The sequence below is a fragment of the Geotrypetes seraphini genome, chromosome 13, assembly GCF_902459505.1.
Source record: "Geotrypetes seraphini chromosome 13, aGeoSer1.1, whole genome shotgun sequence".
Lineage (NCBI taxonomy): Eukaryota > Metazoa > Chordata > Amphibia > Gymnophiona > Dermophiidae > Geotrypetes > Geotrypetes seraphini.
The window spans coordinates 39222272-39237510 of record NC_047096.1 but is presented as its reverse complement, the minus strand read 5'-3'; the positions used below and the strand labels follow the sequence as shown (position 1 = coordinate 39237510).

General features: G+C 40.6%; 1 protein-coding gene across 1 annotated transcript in view; it reads right to left on the bottom strand.

The window, feature by feature from the left end:
• LOC117347065 (galactosylgalactosylxylosylprotein 3-beta-glucuronosyltransferase 1-like) overlaps positions 1-15239 on the bottom strand; it is an 82813-nt gene that overhangs the window by 28074 nt on the left and 39500 nt on the right. The window contains exon 3 of the mRNA XM_033917399.1: positions 3650-4128. Coding sequence (XP_033773290.1) covers positions 3650-4128 — 479 coding nt within the window. The remainder of the gene's footprint in view (positions 1-3649; positions 4129-15239) is intronic.

Sequence of the window (15239 nt, the reverse complement as noted above, 5' to 3'; positions counted from 1 at the left end):
ATGGTAACTTTATTTTATATCCCTTCGAAGAAATGGCATATTGTAAAAGATGATTTTTATGAATTTGTCTTATCTCATTCAATTGCTGGACCATATAATTTAATACTTGGCGATTTAAACTTACATTTAGACCAAGAAAATACGTTAGGAGTGATAAATCAAAAAAAGTTTTAAGAAACTCATGTTAATTACTAGCAGAGATCAAATTAATCAGGTTGAATTTTGGGCCCATTATGATTTATTACCAACCTCAGGTCAAGAAAAGAATTTTTTATCGGATTGAAATGATTCTCAATTCTCAATATTAGATCAAATAGCACCATTCAAAACGTATTTAAAAAGAACAAGAACATCAAATAAATGGTATGGCAATGAATTATTAGAGTTAAAAAGATTAGTGAGAAAGAAGGAAAAAGTCTGGAGAAGATCAGGCAAGGTGGAAGATAAATCAATATGGAGATTAGAGATAAAACCTTGATTAGGGAGAAACAAACCAAATATTATGCTCAGAAAGTAGGAAAATCCAATACAAATAGTAAAGAGTTATTTAAATTAGTTAATAATCTCTTTAATACAGAATCTAAAACAAGATCAAGGTTAGAAAGTCCAACATCAGCAGAGGCTTTAGCTCTGTACTTTGAAGCTAAGATCCATAATTTAAGAACCCACATAGATTCAACTTTGTATGCAAATTTTGAATTATTTTCATCCCAATCAAATGAGAGAATCAGGGCTGGTATGTCCTGGTCCCAATTCAACTTTCCTCTATTGGACAATGTTTTGTAACTTATTTTCTAAGTATGCAAAAAAGAATTGCCAACTTGATGATTGTCCTCCAATTGTAATGAGAAATGCTCCGCTCACTTTAAAATCAAAACTTTTTGATTGGCTTGTATCATTATTAGTGGCTGGGTCATTTTCAAGTGAGAATGGTCAGACTTGAATCACCCCTATTATAAAGGATATGAAAGAAACTATAACTAATACATCCAATTTCAGACCAGTCGCTTCTATTCCTTATTTACAAAAGTGATTGAAGGTTTAGTAAATGTGCAATTAGTGAATTATTTAGATAAATTTGAAATTTTACGTAATTTTCAATCTGGCTTCTGCTCAGGATATTGCACTGAAATAGTTATAGCTTCAATAGTAGATCATATCCATAGCCTATTCAAATCGGGTTCAAGCGCAATTATTCTACAACTGGACTTGAGTAGTGCCTTTGACTTAGTTGACCATAATATATTACTAGTATGAAGGATTCCACTGGAATTTCAGGTAGGGTAGGGAATTGGTTTCAAGGGTTTTTGAAAAATAGGTCTTACCAGGTAAGTGCTGGACAATACTCTACCAGATGGGTAAATGAAAGTGGAGTCCCTCAGGGTTCACCACTTTCTCCAACTTTATTTAATGTTTACCTATCACCTTTATATTATTTATTACATAGTTTACAAGTAAAATTTTATGTTTGCGCAGATGACATTTCAATACTCATCTCTTTAACCAAACTCACTTCAGAAGTGTTAAATTATATAGCTTTTATTCACACACAAGTGGAAACTTTGTCATCTACATTTAGATTGAAATTAAGGGCTCCTTTTATCAAGGTGTGCTACGGGGGTTAGCGCGTCAGACATTCCATCACGCGCTAACCCCTGCGGCAAGCCAAAATACTAACGCCTCGTGAATGGAGGCATTAGCGGCTAACCTGTGCAGTTAAAGACGGTATAGACAGTTCTAATCAATAAAAAAATACTTTAGCTCCCAGGTTTTCTACATACATGCCCAGCATGGCCATGTTTTGTCAAAGGGGCTGTTTCAGGGGCAAATGGGTACCAATAGGTGTAACAGTCCAAATTTCACTAAACTGTTAAAAATAGTTTCAGAGAGAATAGTTGCTGCATTGACTGTGAGAAGGTGCAATTACTGATATATGGACTACTTCATCTTCACAAAAGAAATTTAAAACTTTAGTCAGGAAAATCTTTACTCTCGAATTAAGGGTACGCGTACCACATATTGAGAAACACCGATCTAAGAACTATATTGTCTTTCACCCAGGTTCTTGAAGCATGAAAATGTCCCATTTATCTGGTCTGGTCTAGCAGGAAGATTAAGGAGAATGTGTTTTTATCTGCTAATTTCTTTCATTGAGTCTTGCTAGACCAGTTCAGGATTCCACTAAGAAGACTAGAGCTCCTCGTTATTCCCTTCAGTATTGTAAATGTGAGGGACCATTCTACGATTATTGTTTTGACAGAGATTGAGTCAGTCAGGGGTCCCTAGTTGGATGTATGTTTTGGTTTGTTCAAATTGTTAGTTATAAGTGGTTTTTTTACTGGTATGGTTTTTTTTTTGTTTTTTTTTTAATTCTTTATTCATTTTCAAAATTACATTAAGTATTAAATATATTCATTCACATTAACAATAAATACATCACTTACAAACAATCATTGATACATTTCATAAAATCTTATCCCTTCCCCTTTCCCATCCTCCCACCCATATATTCCATTATCATATAAAACATGTAATAATAAAATTCCCCCTCACTGCACCTTAAATTGATAAAAATAAGGGAAATTATTTTAAATTAATCTGTACAATACTTTGTTAATGGTTTCCACACATCCTGAATCTTTTAAAAATAACCCCGTTGTAATGCAATAAACCTTTCCATTTTATAGATATGGCATAAAGAATTCCACCAGAAGTTGTAATTTAATCTCCTCCAATCCTTCCAATTATATGTAATTTGCTGAATGGCAACACCAGTCGTCATAAGTAGTATTTTATTGTTATTCAAAGAAATATGACTTTTTGCTCTCATTTCCATTCCAAATATCACAGTATCATAAGATAATGCCACTGGGTTATCTAATAAATTATTAATTTGGTCCCAAATTGATTTCCAAAAATTCATAATACATGGGCAATGAAACAATAAATGATCTAAAGTTCCTACTTCCAGATGACAATGCCAACATCTATTAGACAAAGAACTATCTAATTTTTGTAACCTAACAGGGGTCCACAACGCTCTATGTAACAGAAAAAACCAAGTTTGTCTCATAGATGCTGACACCGTACATTTCATCTTCCAAGACCAAATTCGTGGCCATTGAGATGCAGTAATTTCATGCTTAATCTCAATGCTCCAAATATCTTTTAAACCAGTTTTTAATTTCTTTTTATTAAATCCACTTAACACTTTGTACCACTGGGCGGCCTGGTGTCCCAAGAATTTCAGCTTTGGCATGGGATATTAACAAGTTCCAAGGCTGCACCAATTCTTATACTGTACTGATGATGACAGCAGTTTCTCTGTCCCCATCTGCTGGTGGAATGACACAATCCATTTGTCTGGGCTAGTCTAGTAGAACTTGAGGAAAAGAAATAGCAGCTATTGAGCATATATTCCTATAAGCATGATTAAATTAAGTACCCTCTGCTCTATGTTCATTATCAAATACTATGCTAGAGGAGAAGAGAGACAGTTGACATTGTACCCAATGCCATAAGAAAAGTATGCCCAAAGTAAAAGAATAATGGGACAGAAGGGAAAAATTTGGAAATGAATCTTACTAATATCTGGAAATTTAAATGCACAGGACTAGGAAACTAATTGAAAAAAAAAAAGTCTCCTCACCTCTTCAAACAGCTCCAGGCTGTAGGAGTTATCATCATCAGCAAAGTAAACAATTCCAGACTCGCTGTTGTTTTTATTAAAAGTCTCCCTCAGCCACCGGAGAGCTAGGTTCCTCTGCATTGTTCCTCGAGAAACGGGATTCGGGGGTGTTTCCACATGAAGATGGGTGTAGTTAAGTCTTGTCTCTCGCAACATTCTTGTTACAAGAGGGGTCCGTCTTTGGGAATCTTCCACTAGAATCCATTTCAAATTGGGCACATGTAACAATGTGTTGGCAAGACGTGTTAAATCTGCCTTCTGTAATGGGCGACTATACGTAGGTGTGATAGCATAGATAGTGGTTAGGTTAGCAGACCATGGAGGTGGCCTGGTGTAAAAGTATTCCGTCCTGATCACTTCCACTACGTCTCTGTCAGATGAACAATTCTTCTTCAAGTCTGAGCCCTGGCCTAGATCCCACCTTCCATCACTTCCTTCATCTATTAGAAGAAGACAACCATAGATCAGAGTCTAACAGTGTTAAACTGTTCACCTCTAAAAGCAATAAGCTTCAGTGAGCTGCTATCTTAGAAAAATCTGGATTTCAACCATTCTTGGGCAATTTTATATTAATACTGCAATCCACATGCATAGAACACTAACCTTCTAATTCTATAAATATGTACATAGAATTTAACGCTCAACATATAAAGTTGTGGTGCACAATTTATAGAATAATGCTAGTTATATGCATAACTTAATTGGTAAATTAGCTGATACTTGGCATTAATAACCAATAATTGTCTATAATTGGGGTTAATTTGCACTTATTTGCAGTTATACACGTAACTGCCCTTAGTTAGGATTCTATAAATTGAGGCCCAGATTCTATAAAAGATGCCTAAATGTAGGTGCCTAACCCGGATGTCTCAATCCTTTTTTCTGGAGCCATTTGGTAACCCTAGTGTTGGTGGAGGGAACATCTTAAGTGATGCTTTTCCAATAGGTAAACAACTGTCTACTCACGTGGAAAGCTTTGAAAATTGCACTTTTAAAGTAGCAGTTCTGTAGCTAGCTAGAAATGACTTTTCGCTAAAGAGCATATAGCACAGTATTGAAAGGGTACAAGTTGAAACAGCCTTGATTTTACTCCACTGTATTCAGGGAGATGTAGCTACCCATTTCTTTTGGAATGCAATAGAAAAGTACAGATCCACATCTCCATATAGTCAAAAGAATAAAACCACTATTGGCTTGGCTTGTTCCCCTGGATGGGGATCTCTATGGTTACCCTATTTACACATCATATTGATATTACTTTTGAATTTTGAAATTATTACAACATAATCTAAACTAAACTAAATCTTAAGTTTATATACTGCATCCTCTCCATAAAGATAGAGCTTGGCATGGTTTACAGGAATTTTAATATAAGGAAGGAAAAACATATTAAGAATTAGTGACTGGAAAGAGGGTAGCGAGATTTACATTTTTGAGAATAGCCAAGTTTTCAGATGCTTTTAGAATAATTGGAAGGAGCCCAGATTCTGCAGCAGGGCAGGAAGGTTATTCCAAAGCTCAGTGATTTTGAAGAAAAGAGATTTCCCTAATTTTCCCACATAGGTGATGCTTTTTAACGGGGGGAAAGATAGTTTAAGTTTTTGGGCGGATCTGGTAGTGTCAGGTCTCGAAGAATTCCAAGATAGTAGAATTAGGGGAGGAAGAATGCCATGCAGGATCTTGAATGTTAGGCAGGCATATTTAAAGCGAACCCTAGAAATTACTGGAAGCCAGTACAGTTTTGACAGAAGCGGGGAAACCTGATCAAATTTACTTTTTGTGAAGATCAACCTAGCCGCAGTGTTTTGGATCCGCTGAAGTCTTTGAAGACTTTTCTTGGTTAGACTTAGATAGATGGAGTTATAATAGTCCAGTTTGGAAAGAATGATTGATTGTACAAGGACAGCAAAATGTTGGTGGAAGCAGGATCTCACTTTTCTCAACATGTGAAGACTAAAAAAACATTTTTTTAACAGAGAGTTGAGATGGTCATTAAATGAAAGTGTAGAAATACTTTTGCTCATTCTTTTTGGGATTGTTGGACTATACGCTCCTTTTAGAGGACTATAGTAACTTATATCCAACGCCTTTTCCCCTGTATCCTCTCGGGCACGGTGGAGCAATTGGTCTTGGACATCCTGGGAGCTTTCCGCAGTTTGCCTAAGGGGGATTCCCTGTGGTGTCCTTGCTCGAAAATGCATCCTGCAAAATTGGACAGTCCCAGGACTACCGTCCTTTTGGGGATGGCATTCCTTGGTACATAATTTGGTCTTCCCTAGCAACAGCAGCAGATGAATCCAGAGACCAATGGGATAGCACACATCTACCAGCAGGCGGAGATAGAGAAACTGATTAACAGGTGGTCCCATTGGCTGGCACTCCTCCTGTATCTCCAGTATTCTCTATCTCCCAGCAGGAAATGGATGCTATTCAACTAGCTCCTGAATTCTGAGACTGGAACTTTATTTTCTCCTGTTGAGGTTTCTCTTCAGTGAGACTGCCATTCTGTTTCTCCTGTTGAGGTTTCTCTTCAATGAGCTGGCAATGCTATTTCTCCTGTTGAGATTTTCTCTTCAGTGAGACAGGGGTGTCCGGCTGAACTGTACCGGCTTTAGGGGTTATACCTGGGCCCCCCCAGGTTCCTGCCTCACCCTCCCTCCATTGCTAGAGGGTCTGACTGGATCTCAATTTTTTTCTTCTTTCCCTTCTGTGTAAAAAAAAAAAAAAAAGAGAGACCACAGTTGCTACATTCTGCTCTGTTACTGCTGCTCAACCAGCTTTAACTGGCTTCAACCGGCCCTAACAACAAGCTTGTGAGTATGTCTCTGGTTTTTACTGTTGGTTGAACTTCAGGTTCTGTTTGGAAGTCTTAGTAATGTGGGTTCGGTCAACGTATGTTTAAGGAATGGATATTTTATTGAGGCTAAGTTTTATGACTAGAAATCCGTGGAGGGAGCCAGGACTTCCCGCCCTTTGCATGCACGCGCTTGGTTTCCTTGTTGGTTACAGTGCGGCAGTTACATGCTCACACTTGTTCTCATTGTTGGGTTTCAGTGCAGCAGTAGTAGTCCTGTTTATTCTGAGGCTCTCTTTCATTGGTGTTTGTCACGGCCATGTGCAGCTGATTGTGCAGGTGCCAGTTTATAGCAGCGCGCATGAGATGGGACATGTTTTTTCCGGCGCTGTGGGCCGTTCTTCTGGTTATTCCCAGAGTCTGATTTTCTTTCTATGCAAGCCGCGGCAGGGTAAATTTTGCGGGGCTTGAATCTGACTATGTTTCTAGGAGCGTTGATGCAGCAGCCACGTGTCTGCAAGAATCAGGCGTGCGCTTGGGTCTCCGGCGATGGCGGGAGAGCTGCAGCTTTCCGGTAGTTTGTTTCCAGCTGACTTTGGTCAGGGCATGCCAGGGCTTCTCTCCTTTCCAGTTCAGACAAGTTGTATGTGTTTCACCAGCTTTGGGACAAGCTTGGGCAGATTTATATGTCTATGTCTGTGTTCCTGCTGTACTCCCTTGAAGGAAGCTGCTTGTTTAATCAGACTCTGGGGTTAGCACTCAAGGGGTTTACCAGAGAGACTCTGACCTGTGCTAGGTCACCCAGTCTTGGTTTGTCTCCGGACTGGGGCGACATACGACAACTCAAGGCACGGTGAGATCAGCAGTAAGATAGTGCCCTGTATTTCACACAGGTATCTCATTGTCTCTCTTGGGGTCCCTGCAGATTGAGCCTTTGTCTGTTGCTAACTGTCCTTATTTGGGCCTCTGTGCTGAGCTGCATGTGTCTAGTAGTGGCACAGGATATATATGCCTAAAGGTAGTACAAACAGTTTCTAAGTTCGGGCTGTCTCTATGGACATAATGACACTGCGCATCTTCCTGCGGCCAGGACTCTCTTTCTCTATTTCTGAGGGGGCCTGGACTTTAGATTTCCATGCTTATCACGCTGGTTTCTCCTGTCGCCATTTTCTCATGGCACATGCTAGACGGGCCCCCCAACCAGACAGGAAAGGCTGTACAGCTTCTTTTAACCAGGAGCCAGTTACCTATTCTATCAAACCCGCGGAGGATCACACGCTATGTGGCTGTTAGCCTCATCCCTGAAGCTCTCATTAGCGATGTGAGCTTTGTCTGATACCTGTAAGGATGCTGTTGTTTTCCACGGGGCGGTAGATGCAGCATCTTGATTGAGTCTAGTACGTATTCACTTTAAAGGACATATGTATTTTGCTCATGTTGCATGGAGTTAGTACTGTTTTCATGGTTCCAGTATATTCCTCTTTACATTGTGAAACTTGATTTTTCTTAGGAGAATCTTCTTGCAGATCCTACAGTTCTCATCCTGCCATTCCCTGACCTTCTGCAATTCATTCTGAGGGGATCTTGACTTCTTCCAATGACTCTTCAGGCTTTCTCATGAGGGAGAAGACGCTATAATGTCAGGTCAGGGGGCTGTGAAGATTTTTCAGGATGCTTGCAACTTTGCATCCTCCTCAGGTTTCCAATTCGTTCTTGGAGTCTCTATATTTTGTGTCCCTTTTCAGTGTTACTGGTCCTCAGGGCAGTTCTTGTAGTTCTTCGGGAACTAAGGGACGTTGTTCCACTTACTGCATGGTGCCCAAGATGGGGGCATTGGGCTGGCTGTATCCCATTCTGCTGAATTAGTTTCTCAGGGTTACACATTTCTGCAGAACAACTAGGAGAATATTTACATTTTCCCTATGGACTCCAAATCAGCACTAGGTTTGCTTGCCTCTCTTTGAGCAGTGCTTTCGGTTTTGGCACATGCCATTTCACCTACCCAAGACTTCAAGAACATTTTAGAAAATGTGGGCAGTGGTACCGTTTTGGCGCTACCAGGTGATTCACCTAATTTCTTCTTGACTGACTGCTTGATTCGGACGTCTTCCAGTCGGGCCATTTGACTGACACGAAAAGGGTGGTTTCTTTTCCTCAGTTCTTTGGACGTGAATTTTCAAATTTGCACAGCGCTGTTTTCTCCTGTATTTATAGGTATATCAGGGAGATTTTTTATTCATATAGGAGAGAAATGTGTTTCTTCCCAGAGACTAGGGCGATGGGTCACAGTCTCAGGTTTGCATTCTTCTTTGGTCACCATGACCCAGAGTATGGGATTCTGTACAGGTTATAGGATCCATGTTGCTGACTCCAGTGTATGACCAGGCAGATCAGGGCTCTGCCAAGGTCCCAGTCAAACCAAGCAAAAAAGTAAAAGTAAAATCCAGGAAAGAAAATTTCAGGATTTTCGAGGATGTTAGTTTGAGAAATAATGCCACTGACCACCAGGAGGAGCCAGATATATCTGAAGAAGTAGATAGTGAGTTTTGTCCAAACCACCACCAGGGGAGCTCTAGAGGCCTCTGGAGATCTGCTGACACACCCAGAACAGGGCACGCCCCTAGACTAGATAAGCCTGCACTGGCATTCAGACCGGGAAGCCGGTTAGGGAGGAAGTTTAAGCCTTGCCTCCCTAGGGATCCTCCTGAGCCAAACAGGGACAACAGGCCACAACCCATGGAGCTGCTCGAGGCTGAACAAGCTGAAGACTTGTCCCTCCTGAGGGACGAACCTATGGATTTTCAAGAAGCCTGTTCTGGCAGTGAATCTAATTACCCTGAGCTGATGCAGGTGGACTTGGCTTCCAGCCACAAACAGTGAGTGTGTTTGTTTTTTGGTCTGTTTTTTCTTTTTAATGAATGTGAACTTGGAGAAAGCTAGGAGTGTAATGTGGGGAGAGGTTTTGCTTCCACCTTGGGAGGGAATTTGAAAGCCTATCTTAGGGCCTTTATTTTTGCAAAACCTATTACACTCTCCTGTTCCTGGCAGACCTAGATTAGAACCTCGCCGGGTCAACGCTAACTGAACATTCAAGATAAGTTCTTTATGAACTCACGTTTTTTGAATTTATTCACATATTGAAGAATTATTTTGCTATATGGACATAACAATTTAAGCATGTTTTTTGAATAAGCATTTTCATTACCTTTTCACTTTTAATGGTGCAATGATAGATTCTACAAAAAACACTCTTTAGGGGTTTTGTACCCCACATTGAGGTTTTTTACTCCATCTTGGACTCTGAGCGCCACTGAAGTTCAAAAAGGTATTTAAAATACTGTTTGTTCCTTCACCAGTTGTTGTTAGACCTAGATTGTTGCCAGAGGCTTTCTTTTATTTTGGTTTTGATTGTGAATTGAGGAATTCTGAATGCTGAACTTGTTTGCTGATTTGCTGAAATACCTGCTTTGGAGCAGGCAGAGCAACCTCTGTATTGAACTGTGATCTAAAAGACAATTGAGAATTAAGAAGCAGAAGAAGAAAGTTTGATTTTGTTTGTGAACTGTTTTGTTTTCATGCCTTCTTGTTTTTGGCAGTTTTCTTTTCTTTCTTCTTTATTGAGGCATGGAATCTTGACTACTGTGACAAAGATTGAGGAATTACTTACCTGCTTTATTGAATGAGTAAAATTGACTTATTTTTCAAAATCTGCTTTTTTGTGTGAAGACTTGATTCTTGTGGGAAAATATTTGTGAATGATTTTGAAGGTTCAGTCCTGCAGGGTGACTCCCTTTTGGGTCACACGCTGGTGCATTGTTGGCGGCTACTTTCAGGATTGTTCCAGAGCCCTGATTTAGGCTATAAGGCAGGCCACAAGTGGGAACTTCGGCTTGCTTTCCCATTATAACGCTACAGCAGTCGCTTTTGTTCCGGTGGTTCCCGGTATCTCAGGACTCCAATTATTTGGTAGGCTCCTCATGCATCGCTCTGTATGATTTGGTGGCTCAGCGAGATTTCTCTTTTCAAAGGCATGCCTCGATCTTTGCTGGACTAGCTCATGGCCACCAAACATCCCGGGCTGTCGAGTTGGGGGTCTCGGTGCCTTCCATCCTCAGCTCCAGGAGTCTGGTCTTAAGAGGCGACTCAGTACTTGTTCATCTTCTACTCTTGAGCATGGTCAGGCTACCTTTCTGGAGCTTCAAACCATTCTTTTGGAATGCCGCTGAGGGTCCTTTCAGTCAGTATTATGATGGGGGTATTTCTCTACAGCTTGGGCAGTAGGTGATGTACTCAGTTGTCAGGTACAGTTGTTCTACTTCAATGGGTGGACCCTCATCTTTCTCTTCTGTTGGCAGATCATTTTCAGGGTAAGGAAAAGAGTTTGGATAGACTTTCTCTCCGTGAAATCTGAGCATGGCCCATTTATTGTATGTTACAGTGTACAGCACTGTGTACACTCTAGAAAGTGTTAACGTTAGTAATAGTGAAATCTTCTACATCCTGGATATTGGGAATTTTGGCTCAGGCGTTCCAGCTCTTTTTATGGACGTGAGATCTCCTGGAACTAGATCTCATGGCCTCTTCTCACAATTCAATGCTTCCTAGCTTCTTCGGTGGGCACAGGGAGTGGGAGTTAGAGGGGGTAACAGCGTGGCTTCTTTCTCACCTCTGGTTTCTCTTTTTCAGTGTTTTCCCCTGGCTGATGGTGGCTTGGATTTGCCATCTCAAGCCGCTTTCCGGGCACAGTATTTGTAGAATCTCTGGCTTGGCTGCACCATCCTTGCTATGCAGATCTGATGAGTCTTTCGACAGCCAGACTAAGTTGTTTCCTGGTATCTCCGGATTTGCTCACCTAGGGTCCGATCAACATGGATATTCGTACTACTTTGGTATTATACCTAGCTTTTGAGAAGTCATGACTGACGTGTAAGGGTTATGCAAAGCAGGTTGTTTCTTCTCTTATCCAGGCGCTACAGATGTCTTCACCTGTGGCTTCTGCTTCCTTTTGGAGGTTTTTCCTTTCTTGGATACTTCTCAACATTTGCATCCTTCCAGAGTTCCTTTTTGGCACAGGTGTATTGCCGAGGGCTTAGTGTTCAATTCCCTTCAGCTTCAAGTGCCATTCTTAGCTTGTTACAAGGGCTAGGTATATTGCTCTTCGAATACTTCTCAGCTTAATGTAGTTCAGTTCCTAAACGGAGTATGGTATATTTGTATACCTCTTAGAAAGCCCTGTCCGGAGTACAATCTTCAGGTACTTCTTCGCAGTTTACCGAAGGCTTCATTTCCTCCTTGTGCCGTTGAACATGGGGTTTCTTGTGGCCATGGCTTCGGCTCTGCAGTTTTCCGAGTTGCAGACCTTGTTCAGCGGGGATTCCTATTTCTGATTTCCAAAATCTGGGGTATCAGTTCGGACGGTACCACAATTCTTTCTAAGGAGGTGTCATCCTTTCTTTTATGACATGCTCACTTTTCCTTCCTTCTTCCTGGGAGGAGAAATGGGGAGACGTGCTTTTATTCACTGCATTTTTTGAAAGTGCGTAGCGTTCTCCGCAAGCAAGGTTTCTAATGACTTTTAGTTGTTTAGATCACCTTTTTGTATTCTTCAAGGGACGCCTCAAACATATGGCGGTGTCCAAAGCCTCCATTGCTCGATGGGTCCAGGAGGACATTCTTTATGCTTGCTTGATGGCAGGGAAGCGGTTGGCGAAAGAACTTCATGACCATTCCATCAGAGTGATGGCTACTTGGACTCGGTCCAGAGGTTTTTTCCTTGGAGGAGTTTTGTCTCGCGGCTACTTGGTCTTCCGAGAGTGCTTTCTCTCAGCATTACTGGTTGGATGTGGGGTGCATGCGGTAGATGCGTTTAGTGCGTCGGTTGTTGCGGAGGCGGCGTTTGCTTCCCACCCAGATTGAGGATTGCTTTGCTACATCCCATTGGTCTCTGGATTCATCTGCTGCTGTTGCTAGGGAAGGAAAAATTATGTTCTTACCTGTTAATTTTCTTTCCCTTAGACGCAGCAGATGAATCCAGAGCCCCACCCTTTCTGGATATTGTCTGTCGTTTTTTTCTTTTGCAACTTTCGAAGTTTGTTATTATTGAGGGTTGTATTCTGTATTATTGCCTTTTGAGATTTGTTATGGGAAAGAAGTTTTTTCCATGCTATGCCTATTGATGGTTATGGATGCTTGGGCAAGGAGCTATACTGGAGATACAGTAGGAGTGCCAGCCAATGGGACCACCTGTTAATCAGTTTCTCTATCTCCACCTGCTGGTAGATGTGTGCTATCCCATTGGTCTCTGGATTCATCTGCTGCGTCTAAGGGAAAGAAAATTAACAGGTAGGAACATAATTTTTCCTTGTGGGAGGCCTGTGAGGTGGTGGGCTGCCTGTGCAGACGTGGTCAGTTTTTGCTCATTTGGGATGCTTATCTGAATTCTCTGTCCCCGAGGGCTTAGCTTCATTTTGAATACTATTCATTAGAAAGTCTGTGAAATGTTGAACTTTAGCTCGGCACCAGATACTGCAATCCCTTCTCTTTTTTTTTTTAAATTTAGTCCAGGGGCCACAAGAGTCCGGACCCCTGGGGTGTTAGAGACCTCTGGGTCGCCTTCATTACTGCTCTCATGTGCACGTGTGTGTATGGGGGGGAGGGGTTATGCTTTGTTGGGGTGGTATTGGGTGGGTTATGTTTCTTTGCACAGTTGTGCTTTGTTGACTCTGTATAATCTGGATTCTGTTGGTTCTATTTTTCTATTAAAAAAGATTTGAGCATAAATTGCACATGCAAATTGGGCACATGCCCAAATTCTGCATAATATTTAACGCCTTTTATAGAATTTGGGTGTTAGTGTCTAGCGCACTGTATTACGCACGTTAAACCGCTAGCGTGCCTTTGTAAAAGGAGCCCTTAATGCTGTTGTATATTCCCCCTCCTATTAGGCAGACTACTATTACGCAAGTTCTGTCTCTTCTTTCTGAATTTTCAACTGCCTCCCAAATCCCACTCATATTGGGTGATTTTAACATACATTTTGACAATTCAAATAATCCTGTAACCTTAGATTTTTTTGACCCACTTACATGACCTCAACTTTATTCCGTTATTTTCTGGCCCAACCCATTCAAAGGGGCATACATTAGGTGGGTACAAAAATCATATCTATCAGTACTCACTTTTTAAAAAGCCAGACATATTACAAGTTCCATGGTCCGACCATAGTTTCATTTTTTCATCTTATACATTACAGCCTTCCTCAGCAGTCACCTTAACACCCAAGATCATTTCCTCCAGAGATTTTCACGATCTTAATGAATCCTTAACCCCAACATTATTTTCTATTAAAATTAAACATTTTGAAACTGCAGTCCCAAATGAACAACTACAAATTTGGAACACAGCATGTCGTTCTCTTCTAGATACCTTAGTACCAATTGTCACTTGAACTATCTCTATTAAAAAACAACTTAATCCATGGTTTAATTCCACTTTACTCCTCCTTAAAAACAAATGTTTAAAAACAAATGCACTCCTGGGAATGCAGATGGCGATCTAACCCCACACAACTCAACCTTTACAGATACAAGGAACACTCACAATACTATCGTCAAATATTAAAAGCAATAAAGAAAAAAATACTATATAGATAAAATTACCAAAGCAAAGAACTCATCGGCTCTCTTTTCTATCCTTAAAAAATTAACCTACATTAGGGATTACATTACATTAGGGATTTCTATTCCGCCATTACCTTGCGGTTCAAGGCGGCTTACAAAAGCTTTATAAACGGGGTTACAATGGAGGAACCGATGATAAATTAGAGTGGTAAATAGATAATTTCGGGGCAAGGATAAATACAGTTTACAGGAAGTGTGTAAATGGAGGTTACATTAGTAGCATAGTTGTTATTGCTGATGTAGTGAGGGTAGATTTTTTGTCTATTTTGGCGTTGTTAATAGTAGGTGAAGTTAGGGCTGATTTAGGAATTTCTTAAAAAGTATTGTTTTTTATTTCTTTTCTGAATGTCTTGTAGTCTGATGTGGTCATCAGCAGGTTGGAGATCTGGGTATCCAGTTTTGCGGCTTGAGTGGCTAGGAGGCCGTCGTGAAGTTTTGATCTTTTTACTTCATTGATCGGAGGAGGTATGAATGGGGAGTGCGCTTTTCTGTGTCTGAGTGTGGATGCTTGGTTGAGGCGGTTATTCAGGTAAGAAGGACTGTCTCCATTTAGGGATTTAAATAGCATGCAGTAGAATTTGAATTGTATTCTTTCTTGGATTGGTAGCCAATGTGAGTTGATATAAGCTTCTGTGATGTGGTCATATTTTCTCAATGAGAAGATGAGTCTCAAGGCTGTATTTTGGATTGTTTGAAGTTGTTTAATCATAGTAGCAGGGCATGGGAGGAAAAGGATGTTGCAGTAGTCTAGCAGTCCTAGGATTAGGGATTGTACTATAAGCTGGAATTGATTTCTTTCAAAGAATTTCTGGACTTGTCTCAGATTTCTCATGATTGTGAAGGATTTCTGGATTGTTTTGTTTATTTGCGGTTGCATGGTACAGCATCTGTCTATGGTCATTCCTAGTAGTTTTATGGTGGTTTGAATGGGATTGTTGATTGAGTTGAGTTCTAAATTGGTTGAGGTTTGGATTTTGTCATTTTCGAAGAGGATGAATTTAGTTTTGTCTGGGTTGAGTTTAAATTTGTGATCTTTCATCCAGATCATAACTGTATTAAGTGTTCGGTGTAGGATGTT